The following is a 16,566-nucleotide window of genomic DNA, read 5'->3' as shown; positions in this document are numbered from 1 at the left end:
TAATATTTTTGAAAAATACTTTTATTTAATTTAATATTTTAAAAAAATACTTTTATGTAATTTAATATTTTTAAAAATAAATTTATTTAATTTAAAATTTTTAAAAAAATAATTTAATATTTTTTTTAAATACTTTAATTCAATTTAATATTTTTGAAAAAAAATTATTTAATTTAATATTTTTGAAAACTATTTTTATTTAATTTAGTATTTTTGAAAAAAAAAATTATTGAAAAAAAATTATTTAACTTAATTTTATAAAATATTTTATATGTGTTCTTAAAGGGTATATTTGTCCGTTACTATTTCATATCCTTCAACTCAATTTGAGGAGTTATATGAACCTTTTGTTAATTTAGGGGGTCATCTACCCCCAAAAGATAATTCTTCCTAATTTTTATTTTAAATATTAATATTGTTTTGATAAAATTAATTTAAAATTTATTTTAAATCATCAAATTAATATATTTAATTTCATAAATTATAATTATAATAAAGGAGGTGAAGTAATTATAGAAATTTTGGAATTACAAAGAGATTATGGAAGTAATTAAGATAAATAAGGGTAAAAAGATAAAATAAAAATAAATAAGTTATTTGTATTTATTTATTATTTAAGGTTATTTTTTATTTTAAGTTATATCATTAAATCATTTTATTAAATATAATTTATTTAAGGACTTGAATTAAGTTATTAAATTGATTTATCAAATATCCACTTTATAAAAAAAATATCTCTTATATCATTTAAAAATTTTAAAATTATTATATTTTCATTATAAGTCTTTAAAAATTCTCTTATATTAAATAAAATTTATTATTATTTTAAAAAAATAAATAATGAAAAATATATCTTAACGGATGCTTAATTAACCAATCAGGCAATCACCCTCTTAGTTAACACTAATCAAAGCAAAATTGGTTGGCATAATGCATAGGAGCTTAGTTGTGTCTATGACAGAAGACGCTTGGAATTGATTACCCATAGACCAAAGGGAATCCTCAAACATTTGGGAATTCTTTGGATGAAGAAACGTTAATTTCTTTTTACATAATTGGCATACATACATTCTGATGACCACACAAGTTTATATTAAATATAAAAATATCTTTAGATTATGTTTGGTTCTTAGAAAATTTGAGGGAAAATGTAAAAAAAAAAAAAAAAAAAAAAAAGAAAAGTAAAAAGAAAGAAAAAGTGAAGGAAAATAAAAAATAGAATTAAAGATAATAAATTATTTTTATTTGTTACTTTAAATTTATTTAATTCATCTATATAAAGATTAAATAATTTTAAAATACATAAATTTTTAATTAATTTTAATTATATTTAATTTTTTTTGAAATATTTTATAAGACAATCAAATATGAAAAAATCATTTTTTTTATATTTTTTTTCTTTTCTTTATACTTTTCGACAATCAAATAAGGAAATGATTTTCATTTGTGATATCAAATAGGCCTCCGGCTCACTTTTTGTAGCGTAATTGTTGAAGGACATCAACATTATGTTAAGGTTTGAGAGATTTCCACCACAATATTTTGACTCCATTAAATATTAGATTTTTAAATTAAATAAAGCTTTTATGGACTCAAAAGTCAAAACATGGTCCAAGGTACAAAATGGGGATGATTTATCCTTTTTAATCAAATAACACCTTTTAAAACTAAAATTTTATTAAAATATTAATGAAAATGTGAAAAACTTTTTTTTTCCTTTGATTCCAAATTTTGAATGCCGGGAAAGTTTCAGTTTTGGCGCCAAAAGTGAGGGGCATGACGTCATCGGTAGCGAACTTGATAATTCTAAACCTGAAGAAGGGAAGTGTGAAGCAGAGAAATGAAGTCGAAGAATCCTTCGATTAGGGAATGGGACCAGCGCTCTTTGTCCTCGACATTTCTTCAAAGGTCTTCTAGTAGGTAAATGTCCCAATTGCTGTTTTTTTTTTTTTTTCTTTTCTTTTCTTCCATTGATGCTTCTGCTTATCAACCTCTTCTTTTCAGTTCCAAGGATTCTGATCAAGGTATGCCTGTTAAATCTCCTACCAAGGACTCGCACGTTTCGCTTTCTGACTTCCTGGACCGACGGTTGCACACAACTTCCGTGCTCCCGAAAACCGTTCAGGTATGGCATGTTGGGTTTACCCTCTGTTTGTTTGTTAGAATTTGAATAGAAAAACAAAAATTGTGTTTCTGGAGGAAAAACTCTGATGGCTTTTGGGAATTTTGTTCCCTTTTTCTTATGTCTTTTTCTGCAGCCAAACGTTGTTTTATTAGTTCTTTCTAGGGTTTTAGGAGGGGTTTTACTTCTCTCCTAATTGTTGTCAATTAAATCTTTCCTGGATACATAACATTGTTAGCAGGGGAAGCAGAAACCATTCTCGTCGCCATTAGGCTGCAGCAATGAATGTGGGTCTATTCATGGACACATTGGGGTCAAGAAAAGGGGAGAAGATAAAGCAAATTATGCTATTGATATACAGGTTTTTAAACAGCTCAAGCATTCTAGAAAAGAAAAAGAAGATTTTATGGGTTCATTTGGCGTTGATGATATTGGAAGTTTTCACACAAATACTGTGCCAGAATCGAGAAAGAGGAAAGACCCATCTGTAGGTTTGTCAATCCTTTCTCAATTTTTGCGTGCTGTTCTTTCACTTAAATTTTGCTTCCAGTTGTTATTTCTCGCTATATTATTGGTCTCTTTGTTTAATTTATGTGCCACATCGTTGCAACCCATTCATTTTTTTGTTAATCTATCTTTTAAAGAAGTATTTGTTGCGCTGTTGAGCTCTACAAGAGTAGACTTTTGGGCACTCCTATAATTTTCAGGTGATGGTTGTCAATACAATGCAGAATATTGCATTCTCTCATGGTTCTCAACATGAATTTTGACAAAAGGCCAGATTGGATTGTTCCCCAAAATACTTCATTTTTTTAGTAAAGTTTTACTAAAGATTGATTCTTAAAGTGTTTTCTATTTGTGCTATGAAGTGTGAAAAAGAATAAAACCCATAGTGATATATGATTTATGAAGCATATTAGAAATCATAGTGAACAAATGATTCACAGAGGATATGCCTTAGAAAACTAAATGGAAAATTGAGTGCAAGTTCTTTGTTCTTGATTTGCAGTAGCTAGAAAGGAGTAAATTGGTAATTCAATTTTTATTAAATTTTAAGGTTTCAAACTTAATTTTCTTATACCTTAATTATAAATCAACTAAATCAATTTGGTGGTAATAAAAAAACAATAAATATAAAGAAAATCAACAATCACAAATTGAGGCATTGGTATAAATGGAAACCACATACGGATTCCCCCTTGAAACCTCTATAGATGTAAAACCAATGGGCTATTGGATTGTGGATTAAATTCAATAATTGTGAAAGAGGAGTATATGATTTACCTAATTTAGGTGCTACCAACTCTTAAGAAACTTATAGTGACCAACACTTGTACTTCACTTCCTTGCTATAACCCTCCTTTGTGCTTCTTAGTAGATCACCTGAACTTCATACTAAGGCTATGTAGATTGAAGCAATAACTCTTGCATTTTTGAAGTGCCTTCTTGTAAGCGTTTTGAAAATGTCAATCTTAAGGCAGAGTGATTAGTGATAGTAGATCATTTTTTTCCAAGGCTCTTTTCATCACTTTTACAATATTAATCATAGGTATTTATAGGAAGAACTAGGTTTTAGGTGGAGTTGTAGTACAACAACAACTTGTCACTTGAAGCATAGTTAAACAAGAAAGTACTTATGAATCATAGTTTGTAAGGAGAAACAATAAGAAAAAAACAATCCAAAATTTTGTCTCTTTTTTTAAATAAAAATGACAAAGGTAAGTGTGTTGTTAATAGGGAAAATAGAAATCAAAGTATGCAAAATATCTAAGCAAACATAGACAAAATGATCAATCACATACAAGATATTACTCAAATGATCCGAATAGAGTAATCAACCATCTAAGTATCTCAAGATATCCACCAAAGTATCCTTTAGACTAAACAAAATGTCCTTATTATCTAAAATTATATTCCAAAATTCTCTTCATCACTAATACTCCCCGATTATAACAAAGGAAAAAATGCTTACACATAATAAATTAAGAAAACTCTCCCATTTTCTAGAAATAATAAGATTCTCTCCCTTTAGAATATGAATTAACAAAGATATTCAATATGGTCAAGCTAGCATAGAGGCTAGATGATAATTAACATGTACAAGAAAGGATGCAGAATGATCATTAAATCGAATTCATATGAAGAGGGGGTTTTTTGGCTTATCTCTATTTATGGTTCCAATAATTTGAATCTTAGGAATGATTTTTGGATGGATCTGTAAGGCCTTTTTTGCCTAACTTTTTCGAAATGGTTTTTATACGTGTGTGTTCATGTGTCAGAGGTAGGGGGAAGGGGATTTAATGTCATAAGTAGAATACATTGAGCATGGGGGATTTTAATTAGTTCACAAGAGAAAGTGAATTAGTCGACCCTCTTCTTAGAAATGTGTCTTTCACATGGTTAAACATGCAAAAATCCCTAGTTTACATGAGGTTGGGTAGATTTCAGTATTCAAATAAGTGGAAGGAAAGGTTCCCTTAAAGCCTCTAAGAAGTACTTCTTAGATTGACCTCCAATTATTCTAGATACCAATCTATTCAAGCGTGTCCAACTCTATTTAGGTTTGAAGACATATGGTTGCTACATCCAGATTTCAAGGAAAGATTCAATTTATGATGGAATGCTAAGTGGAAGGTTGGAAAGGTCACAAATTCATGAAGAAGTTATAGTTTTTCATATCAAAGTTGAAAGAATGGAATAAGGTGTCTTTTAGAGATTTAGAGAAGAAAAAAAAAGGTATTCTTATTGACATTGTAGGCATTGATACTAGTAAGCAGGTAGGGAATTGGACTTTTGGGATTTCAAGAATGAGCGCCTTAAAGAAGGGGGAATTGAAGGAGATATTGTTAAAGGAAGAGGTGCATTAGAGGTAAAAAATATTTCCATAGTTTGGCTAATGGTAGTCGAAATAGGAAATTCGTAAAGTCCTTGTTATTTGAAGAGAGGGTAATTCTAAATAACATTGAACACATCTTGGAGGAGATAATGGTTTTAAAGAAGGGGTAATTCTAGATAACATTGAACACATCTTGGAGGGGATAGTGCTTTTCTTTTGGAAAGTTATACTCTAAGCCCCATGACAATCTTGGAGGTTAGAAGGATTGGATTAGTCTCCCATTTCAACAAAGAAGGTTGCATGGTTGGGTTGCCTCTTTTCAAAAGAGGAGGTTTACATTATTGTGTTTCAATTAGCTAAGGAAAAGGCACTTGAGCTTGATTGATTTGCCATCACAATGTTTTAAGAGTGTTGAGATGTATTCAAGGAGGATCTTTTAAGAGTTCTACAATAATGGGGTAATAAAACAAAGCACTGATTCCACCTTTATTGCCCTTATGCCCAAAAAGAGTTGAACCAATAAAATCTCAAATTTTAGACCTATTAGCTTGGTCATTAGTCTTTACAAGATCATAGCAAAAGTCTTACTAGAGCATATCTATAAAGCTCTCCAATGATACCATCTACATTTTCTAAGGAATTTTTTGTTCAAAGGAGGTAGTTTTTGGACACAATTTTGATTAGCAATGAATTGGTGGATGAGAGAACGAGATCAAGAGAAGTAGTAGTCTTCAACATTGATTTAAAAAAGGCTTATGACCATGTGGATTGAAGGTTTTTAAACCATGTGCTAGAGAGAATGGTTCAGTTCAAGATGGAGGTCTTTATCCTTAGCAAGTTTTGTGGTCTTGGTGAATGGTAATGCTAAAAGATGGGTTAAGCCAACTAAAAGTTTAAGACAAGGAGATTTGCTTTCCTCTTTCCTTGTCACCATTGCAGTTGATGTTTTAAGTTAAATATTGTTGAGATTGGAGGAAAGTGGTTTATTAGAGGGTTTTTAGTAGGCAAGAATAGGATTAACATTTTTTTTCTCAAGGGCTTCTACAAAAAATTTGTAAAAACTCAAGCTAATTTTACTTGTTTTGAGGCACTTATCAGGGCTTAAGATCAATTTGGGTAAGATCAGTCCTTGGTATCAATACAAGTTAAGATCTAATCTCTGGGTTGGCTTCTATACTTGAATGTTAAGTCTCAAATTGACCTTTATCTTACCTAGGCCTTCTATTAAGGGGGAACTTGAAGGTAAACATCTTTTGGGGCCCAGTGACGGATGGAGTTTCAAGGAGATTGGATGGGTGGAAAAAAAATTTGTCATTAGAAGGTAGAATTACTCTAATTCTCTAATTTCCTAGCTATTTCTTTTCTTTTTTCAAAATTCCAACATTAATAACATCAAAGATTAAGAAATTGTAATAGATTTTCTTTGATCAAGGGTCGATGAGGGTAAAAAGAATCATCTTATTAGTTGAGAAATAGTTTGTAGGCTTAAGGAGTTTAGAGGTTTGGGGTTTAGAAAGATATCTTTGAAGAATCACACTCTTTTAAGGAAATGGCTTTTGAGGTTTCTTAGCAAAATTTTGCCCTTCACATTAGGTTATTTTGAGCAATAATGGGATGCACCTAACGGATGGGATACTAATATTCTTATTAGATGGTCAAATCGATGCCCTTAGAAGGCAATTGCACAGGTTTTCCATTTTTTTTATCTATTCACATTCAATTTGTGGTAGGTGGCAAGGTGAGAATTTGTTTTTGGGAAGATTTATGGTGGGGGAATTAACCTTTGTGCTTACAATTTCCAAGCCTTTATAGAGTTGTTATCATTAAAAATCTTTTCATTTTAGCTATCTTTGGCAATGCCTCTTCTTTTCCTTGGGACCTTAATTTCCATCGTAACCTTAATGATTTGGAGATTGAGGATCTTGAAAGACTCATATTATCTCTCCCTTATGTGGATTTGTCTCCATTCGTCATGGATGCGAGAGTTTGGTCATTGTCCTCTTCAAGCTCATTCTCAACAAAATCTTTCTACTTGGACTTGTCTAATACATTTGATCCAATTCCTTTCTATCTAGTTGGATTTTTTAGAAAATCTAAAGTCCAACTAAGGTTAAAGTCTTTGCTTGGCTTGTGGCACACAAGGAGGTAAATAGCAATGGCATGCTACAGCTGAAAAGAGGTAAATAGCAATGGCGTGCTACAGTTGAAAGGAGGTAAATAACTTGAAACTTACTTACCTGTGCCCTCATTTAAAAGTCTTCAACATGATTTTAAGGTTGGTATGTCTTATTGTATTTAGGTAGTTTTGGATTATTGTATTTTTGAAGCAAAATTACCAACATAATTTTAAGGTTGGTATGTCTCATTATATTAACTATGAGTATTCATGTAGTAGACCCCTAATTATTTGGGTTAAGCCTTTGTTGAGTTGAGTTGTATTGACTTGTACAAACGAAGCAATAACTGAAAAATTCTAACAAGGTCTTTTGAATGGATTTCATTGGGTTGTTTGGAAAAGAGGAAGTTGATAAAATCATATTACAAACTAGCTGCCTATATTTTGGTATCTTTAGCAACTTCATTGAATAAAGTGAGAAATTCCTCTTATGAATGTTTATTCAAGGAATTCAAGATGTCTTCATGGCCTGTCTATATTGCATGATGCAAGGGATATGTATATCTTACATTTGGTTATTACAAACTTGAATGCATTAAAACTAGGGATGCCAAATCTTATGAAGTGATTGATTCCTTATTTCATTTATACTGTTGAATCCTAATTAAATCTCTCTATTTTGAAACACCTACTGAGTTCTAGTCTCATTACAAAATTTGAAGTGCTCTGTTCTTTCATCTTCTATGTACATTCCCTTTGATCTTGTACTCTTCTTCATTTTTTATTTTCATTTGTTTCCCAAATTACTGGATGATAAGTTGGTAAACTGTTCAATGTTTATGATGTGTTTGAGCTTTGAATGCAAAATTTAGAACATGAAGAATCATGTACCTAATTATGTACTATTAAAAGGCAGCCCAAAAAAATAGAGAAGCTATTCGGTTTTGAACTCTATATTTCTAGGGACTAATTTTGCATGGATTAGAAGGTGGCATTTCTAGGAAGCATTTGGTAGTTCTTGGAGGTGATCCAAAGCCCAAGCAAACAGGAAGGCTGGAGAATTTTATTCGTAACAAGAAACCAAGACCTCTATTTAATCACTGTAAGTATGCCATCTCACATGTAGGTAGCAGTTAAAAGCTATTCTTCCATCAACTCTGGTTTCTAAGTTCTTTATCTCTCCATTTTCTTCATCTTAAAGCAATATAAAGAGGAAATTGAGATTCTTGGTTGTGCTCACAGATGCAAATGGAAGTGGCTGGTGGGACTGCAACATGGAAGGTGTTGATGGCGATGAAGTAGGCTGCAATCAAGCATGGGAAGGAGTGGGCTCTACTACACTGGGAGGTCTGGAGTGGCATTGATTTGTGTTATCTTTGCAATTTAGAGGGTTAGCTTTTTGCTTTTCCTTTCTTATGTTCTCATGGTGGTCTAAGTTAAGCCTGTGAATTATGTGAAAGGAAAAAAAAAAAAAAAAAACCAAACCTAAAAGTAACCAGGTATATGGTTGATGACAATTATGTTTTGGTGGAAGTTAAAGAATGTAACCGTGCAAGAGTTGGAATCCACTTGCCATCCATCTTATTGCTATACATAAACTGAACTTTTTGTCATAATGTTTCTTTTGGTTTAATTTTCAATAATGTATAGGTCTGTTTAATATAATCATGAACACCGGTTTACTTTTTGTTTTTTTTTTTGGAATAAAGAAATGCTTGATGTTCAGAGTGAAATGATACTAAATTGCAAAGTACAGAGGCAGAAACACAGTCAAGAGAAAGCTTCTAGCCATGCAAATAGATAATTATGCAATTGTCAAGGTTTTATACAGGGCAAATTCAGTCTTATGTTGCCTTATGTATCTCATAATTTTGTGGGGTTGGCTGGTTGTTGTCTTCTAACAAGAGATTTTCACCAGAACAAAGTACAAAATTCCATATGCTCTAATGTCAGCTCAGAGTTTATTCCTCATGCCATGATGGGGATTCTTTGGGCATGTTTATATCTAACCTTGCAGATGACTAATTTCTATTGAGTATTGACTGTTAGAGGGAAAATGTTTAATTCTTCAAATTCCCATTTTGATATATTCAGAAGGCATGCACCATGTGAACATTTGCAAACTCAGGAAATTCATGCTGCATGTACTTGTAGGGAAGTTGTGCAGATAATGTAGCATCATTTGTGATAGAATTGGGTTTTTTGCTTGGTCTATTTCAGATACTCTTTCCTGGTTGGAACAAGTTAAAATACTCTAGGTGAAAACAAGCTTCTTGGCTATCTGACTGCAATGAAATAGAGCCTTGTCTTTACCTCCAAAATGGTGTTTTTCAGCTATGTTGTAATAGGAGTTTTAACTTCTTTTGAAATTGAGTGAAGTTACTACAATAGAAGATGCGAAGTTTCATAATAATGTTGAATTCTTATTTCTAGAAGGGATTTTACTTTTTTTAATTATTATATATGGTATTCTAAAGCCTATTTTGAACATCTTTTCCACAAAAGGGTTTCAGCCTCAACTTTCTAGAAAGAGTTCTAGGTTTAGAATCTCTTTGGCTATATTTGGTTGCAGGAAAATTTGAGGAACGTGCAATGGGAAAGAAAATGAGGAAAATAGAAGAAAAGATGAAGTAAAAGAAAAAGAAAAAAAATTTAAATTTAATAAATTATTTTTATATATTATTTCAAAATCGTTTCACTTATTTTAATTTTTCAATATAAAAATATATAAATTTCTAATTAATTTTAATTACATTTGATTTTCTTTGATATTTTTCATTTTGCAATTAGACATAAGAAAATATTGTTTTTTAGTCAATACTATGGACAGTAAACCCAGTCAAAACTATAAGGTTCACATATTATGACTCTCCTTTTGATTTAGTTTTTTAATCGGTAAGTGTTCTAGTCGTTAATTTGTCCCACATCGCCAAGTTATTGGGCTGTTATGAAGTTTATATGTGGATTGGATACCCTCTCCTATTGAGCTAGCTTTTGGGATGAGTTCTATCCAAGTCCATTTATCTAACTATTATGGTGTTAGAAGGTGAATTATTGGGCTGTTATAATGTTTATATGTGGATTGGACAATATGGGAACGCTCGAAGAGGTCAAACCTAAGGATATTGGTGATTGAGTGGTGGAAAAAATAGAGGAAGAAGAATCCAAGATGGATTCCTGGTTGTTTATTTTCTTTGCTTTTTATATTTTTTAATTATCGTTCTTTATCCTGGCTGATGATGGAAAAACTTTTTTTTTCTTGTTATTTTATTGGTGACGACTCTTCTTTGTATAATTTTGTTTTAGCAAAGGAGTTGTGACAGCTTGAAGGAAATGGAGGGCATGACAGTGACATTATGTACTTTTTTAAAGGTTGGCGGTGGGTGGCCTACAGAAATGTCTTCGGTCTCTGATTGGCTTACTTACAAAGCAAATCCGTCCTCCTTCCTTGCACTCCCAAGCCCTTTCGAAAAATAAAGATCTAAGTATCTAACAATATATTTATCTCTACAAGTGACAGAATGAAAAAGAAAGGACAAGAAAAAAAAACCAGGAATGAGTGGGGCACCTTTGACCGAATGGATGAGATGGAAGGAAAGTGCATACCACCATCCATTCCTTTTCTACGATACTATTTTCCATTGAACAGTATTATTGTTTCAAAATGTGGGATTTTGTAGTGACTTTGGAAGTGTTGCTTTAGACGAGTTTTTCCTACAAGCTCCATAGAAAATGGTGGACATAATGAAAATGACCAGAGACTGACTGTTTCCAACAAGGATGGAGATATTTTGTTAATATTTCAGGCATGAAAATTCAAGTATCCCAAAGCCCATGAGGATTGATTCTTCGCACTTTCAAGTCCTTTGAATGACAGAAATAAAGCTAAGAATTATAAGGGATGGATGATTCATCCATACTGTCATGCCCCAAAACCTACTTCATGGGTATGACAGTCATTTCACATCTCAAACTCGAAGACTCAAAGTAAAGACAACACAAACATTCATCTTGTAACTAGAAATTACCAGTTATCAAATTTCTGTTTAGAGTAGTAAAATAAATAAATTTTATAATCTTCAATTCTCAATTTTAAAAACTAATACAGCTACCCAAATATTATTGTCCAAATAACTCCAAACTCAAATAATCCAAACTCAAATTAAATTTTAACATCTAAGCAATGTCTAAAATAAAGTTTGAACCAAAATCTTAACAAATAAAAATTTCACAGCCTAGCCATCACTTCTCGCCTGAGCTGAGAGTACCTGAAAAATTATCAACGAAGGGGCATGAACTTAAAGCTCAATAAGGAATATCAATGTAGTTTTATGAATCAAACATTTTCAATTACAATTATAAGCCAGAGATACAACATATAATTATTTTCATAAAAACTTTTGAGTTCAAAATGCTAATACAATCAAACTTTTCAATGAGACTTTCTCATATCCATTCCAAAACAATTTCTTATCAAAATCAAATCAAATACATTCAAAATATTTTTATTCTGTGTTTTCATTTAGATTTAGAACCCTTTTTTGAAATGCTTTTTGCTACTTTTTTTTTTGGTATAGGATTACATATGAATACATATAGAATAATTGTATAAAAATAGCCTAAGAAATAGTGCCTACGATCATGCTATCAAAGATAAATAAGATAAGTGAAGAATGCTAAGAAAGGAAAAAAAATCCTTGGAGATTCTATGTACAACTATACAATTATTACAACTCATATGGGTTGGAAAAATAGTCAACATAGTTTGCTAGAATTTCCAACTGGCAAATTTTCCAACATTCCTCCTCAAGATGAGGAATAAATATTTCTCATGCTCAGCTTGCTTAAGATAGTTTGAAACTGCCGAGTAGGAAGCCCCTTTGTTAGAATATCAACTAGTTGCCCCTTTGTAGGAATATAAGGAGTGCAAATTAGCCCATTTTCAAGTTTCTCTTTTATAAAATGTCAATCCACTTCCACGTGCTTAGTTTGATCATGGTGCACTAGATTGTATGCAATGTTGATGGCTGACTTGTTATCATAGTAGAGTTTCATAGGTTCTTTCCATTTGATTCCAAGGTCACTTAGTATTATCTTGATCCAAAGAAGCTCACAGATTACATGTGCCATAGCCCTGAATTCCGCTTTTGCACTAGACCTTGTTACCACCAATTGCTTCTTACTTCTCCAAGTCACTAAGTTTCCTCCTAAAAAGGTACAATACCCTAATGTTGATCATTGGTCTATTATTAACCCAACCTAATCAGCATTCGTGTATGCTTCTAGGATCAAACTCTCTCCCTTTTTAAAATGAATGCCTTGGCTAGGTGAAGACTTTAGGTACTTTAGCACTCTAAATACTGCTTCCATGTTCACTTCTCTAGGATCATGCATAAATTGACTTACCACACTCACTGCATAGGCTGTGTTAGGCCTTGTGTGAGCTAAGTATATCAATTTCTCCACTGGGCATTGATATCTTTCTTTATTCATTGGAGTCCTTCTTTTTTCCTTCATTTAGTTTGTGAGATTGTTTTATTGGGGTCTACGTCGGTTTACAACCACTCATTCATGTCTCCTTTAGTAGATCTAGAATGTATTTCTGTTGTGAGATTACGATTCCTTCAATGGAGTGTGCAATTCAATCCTTAGGAAGTATTTGAGCTTCCCTAGGTCTTTGGTTTCAAATTCCTTAGCTAGTTGCCTTTTTAGTTTCTCCATTTCTACAGGGTCATTTCCTATTAAGACTATGTCATCAACATATATAATAAGGCCTATTACCTTGTTCATTTCTATCTGTTTGAAGAATAAGGTATGATCCCCTTGACTTTGGTTCTATCCCATACTCTTCATTGTCTTTGTAAATCTTCCAAACCAGGCTCTAAGTGACTGTTTAAGTCCATAAAGAGCCTTCTTAAGCTTGCATACTTTGCCTTGTTCAAATTTTTCTTCCAACCCCAATGGCACTTCCATACAAACTTTCTCTTCTAAGTTTCCATGTAAAAAGACATTTTTGACATCTAGTTGCTGCAATGGCCAATCAAGATTAGTAGCAAAGAACAATAAAATCAGAATAGTGTTCATCTTTGCCATAGGTGCAAAGGTTTGATGGCAATCAATTCCATGAGTTTGAGTGTACCCCTTTGCCACTAGTCTTGCTTTGTATCTTTCTAGTGTGCCATTAACCCTAAACTTTGTGGTAAACACCCATTTGCAACCCACCTTCCTTTTTTCCTATGGGAAGATCAACAACCTCCCATGTGTTATTTTTTGTTAGTGCACTCATTTCTTCCATCACTATTTTCCTTCGATTGTCATTTCTAAGTGCCTCTTGGACAATTTTTGGTGTCTCTATGGAATTTAGTTTTGAGACAAAGGCCACCACCCTCGAATAGAGGACCCCTCATTAATGATGGAAATGGCTAAAACTATTCATTTATAAAGTGAAATGGATGATCCATTAATAACATTACAATATCGCTCATAATGGATGACTTAGAAGATGATGCAATTCTCTCCCTTAAAACCATAAAAAGAAGCAAAGCTACTCATTGAAGGGAAAATGAACACATAATTCTATTTTTTAGTTCTCTAATAACGAAACATGGCTGACTAGATCGTTGAAGTGGGTTTAGTCTAACTAGCTCGCCCTTTATCTTAACCATTGTCTTTGTAGGTCTATGCTTAAGATCAATTGAGGATGACTTTGGGTGAACGTAGGATGAAGGAGATTGGTACCCATAGAAACGAAAGAAAAGCCACTTATCAGCCATGGTCTAGACTCAGATGGATAAGAAGCGTTCACAAGATGATTCTCTATAGGTATCAAGCATACAAGAGTGTATGTGAGAAATTGAGATAAGAATCTATCAAGAATGAGAGGAAATGTTATGATACATAGATTGTTAGGACATTGAGTCTTGTGTAATTATTGACAATTTTGTTTTAATTAATGTTTGATTATAAAAGTCTTTTTAGATAATGACTTGCTTTCCATTGAAAATCAAAAGTAGTAGGAAGTCATAGGTACATCTACTAATATTTAACTTATGACATACAAGGTTTCTTTGAGGTATAACAAAATTTGATATCATTTTTGAACTTAAAATGTTTTTAAAATGATTTTTCAAAAAGAATGGGACACCCAAACAATTAATCCCACTCAAGTGGTCAGCTCACTCAAGCAGCATGGAACGCTCAAGCAGTCATGTTAGTCTTGTCGTGTTTAGAAAAGTATTTTGTATGAATTTCACTCAAACTCTAATTTGGAAACTTAAGATACCAAGACTCTCTTGGCTTGTACTTATATATACATCTCCAATAACCCTTTGAAGGTTAGAGATTCAGGCAAGGAGATTAGAGATCATAGAGATCTAAGAGTTTAGAGACCTTTTATTCTATAGAGGGACTCTTTGAGAGAAAGCTTTATTGTCACACCATTTCCAATCTCTCATTCAAGGATTTGGATCTTTGAATTGTTGGTTAAAAACCTAAATTCCTTTTGTCCTAAGGAGTAACAAGGAGTTGTTGCATCATGGACGTGGATTAATTTGTAGGTACCAGAGAATAAGTCTTTAGGGTAAAGTAGTCAGGTAAATCTGTGTAACTTAATTTCGAATAGTGGATTTAAATTGGTAGGTTTTAGGCCTCGTGTTTTTTTATCTCTACAAGTTTGTGGGGGTTTTCCACATAAATAATCTTATGTCTCATTGTTTATTTATTTATATTTGATATTATGTCTGAAGTACTTAGATTAGGTTAATTTGATTAATCCTAATATATTGCAGGGCTTTCCTAAAAAGTGCATATCTAGTTATTCCCGCTTATTTTCTAGTTGATGACTTTGAATATCTTGGTTTGATTGCTTAATTGGTTATGAAGTTATTTTATTTGTTACCTTGGTGGTTGTGATGGTCATACCCATAACTAATTATTGATTAATTTGTTGAGATTATTGTTGAGTTTGTTAGGTTGGTTATTATGATAATTAGTATTATTATCCCTAACATTTCTCAACATATATAGTTAATTTTTGGATATCAATTAACCATAAAAATCAGTTTTTTATTTGTTCAAACATATTGTTATAAATAATTTATTTAAAATTTTTTGAATCACCCATTCACCTTCTCTAGGTGTTCTCTATTAGATTTTCGATTATTATTCGAGTGGTATTTGAGTAATATTAATTTTTTAATCGGTATTAGAGTAGGATAAAAAATCGATTCTTTATCTTATTGATTAAAAATTCCATTTTTATTGTCTATATTGTTTAAAAATCAAATTTTTATTAATCATATATGATAAAAAACAAAATTTTATTGATCCTATGAATCCGATATGGAACAATAAAAAAGTGGTGCTCCTTTGAATAGTCTATCATATTTTGATGGAAATAACTATTCCCATTGGCAAGTACAAATGATGTTTTTTTTCAAAATGCAAGGTGAAAGGGTGTGAAACTCAGTTGAATATGGTTGGGAACCATTATTCATCCTTGATGCTTAAGGAAGATCAATAAGAGAACTTAAACCTAAATATGAATGAGACAAAGTCGATAATGAAGATAGTGAAGTTAATGTTAGGGCTTTATTTAGTATTTTTAATGGAGCCTGTCCAGATGAGTTTGTAGGATAGCAAATTGTAAACGTGCAAAGAAAACATGAAATATTCATCAAGTCACTCATGAAGGTATGCCTGTCGTAAAGATTTCTAAATTGCAAATGTTTGTTACTAAGTTTGAGAATATTAGGATGTATGAAAATCAAACTTTTTTTTCTTTTATTCTAAATTAAGTGATATTGTAAATTCTTCATTCAACCTTGGAGAACCTATTCATGATTCTAAGGTAGTTAGGAAAATGTCGAGATATCTTCCAAAGAGATTTAGGCCTAAAGTAATTGCCATAGAAAAGAGTAAGAACATAGATTTTATAAGAGTTGATGAATTTATAGGCTCCATTCAAACGTGTAAGATGATCCTACCTATTTCTCGTTTCCTCCTTGAACAAAGCTTTACATTTTCAATTTCCTTCAATTTCTAAATTGCATGTATTTTTGCTTACAAATGAATACCCAATTGAAAAAAATAGAAGAAGAATGAGTTAAAACTAAGAATAATGAAAGGAGTTTGAAGAAAGCATACCACATGGGAGAGTTGTGATGGAATCTTGTGTTTATTGCCAGCATGTGGAGAATGATAGGTGTTGCCCGATGGTTACCGACTTTTTATTTTTGATTTTTCAGTTTTGGAGATAGACATTATTAGACACATCGTGTTTGGACTTGTTTGGATACATATTCTTCTCCATGTAGGATTCCAATGTGCCTCAATGCGCTATGTGCTGCAATCTGTACTTTAATAAAAGAATGTTGTTTACTTTACTACTGGTTTCCACTTCGTTTTTCTTTTTCCTTTTTTTTAAATTATATATGGTTTTAAATAGCTTAATTTTACCAATATAACCTCTCCCAATTATCTATTTCAAATAAA

The 16,566-nt window shown here is 31.9% G+C and overlaps 1 protein-coding gene across 5 annotated transcripts; it reads left to right on the top strand.

Moving 5' to 3' along the window:
- The first annotated feature begins 1,733 nt into the window (after nucleotides 1–1,733).
- Nucleotides 1,734–8,768, top strand: LOC100266687 (uncharacterized). 5 transcript variants are annotated; one of them, XM_010651933.3, is made up of 5 exons: nucleotides 1,734–1,920; nucleotides 2,005–2,125; nucleotides 2,364–2,609; nucleotides 8,038–8,176; nucleotides 8,317–8,768. In XM_010651933.3, the coding sequence occupies exons 1-5, from the start codon at nucleotides 1,841–1,843 to the stop codon at nucleotides 8,436–8,438; spliced, it is 708 nt and encodes a 235-aa protein (XP_010650235.1). In that variant the 5' UTR covers nucleotides 1,734–1,840; the 3' UTR covers nucleotides 8,439–8,768. The 5 variants fall into 5 exon arrangements, with proteins under 5 accessions (XP_010650235.1, XP_010650234.1, XP_010650236.1 ...); XM_010651932.3 differs by having other exon boundaries at nucleotides 2,361–2,609; XM_010651934.3 differs by having other exon boundaries at nucleotides 1,735–1,920; nucleotides 2,361–2,613; nucleotides 8,060–8,176; nucleotides 8,317–8,767.
- Nucleotides 8,769–16,566: the final 7,798 nt, after the last annotated feature.

The sequence above is a fragment of the Vitis vinifera genome, chromosome 5 (genome assembly GCF_030704535.1).
Source record: "Vitis vinifera cultivar Pinot Noir 40024 chromosome 5, ASM3070453v1".
NCBI classification, from domain to species: Eukaryota; Viridiplantae; Streptophyta; class Magnoliopsida; order Vitales; family Vitaceae; genus Vitis; species Vitis vinifera.
This window is presented reverse-complemented; position numbering and strand designations above follow the sequence as displayed.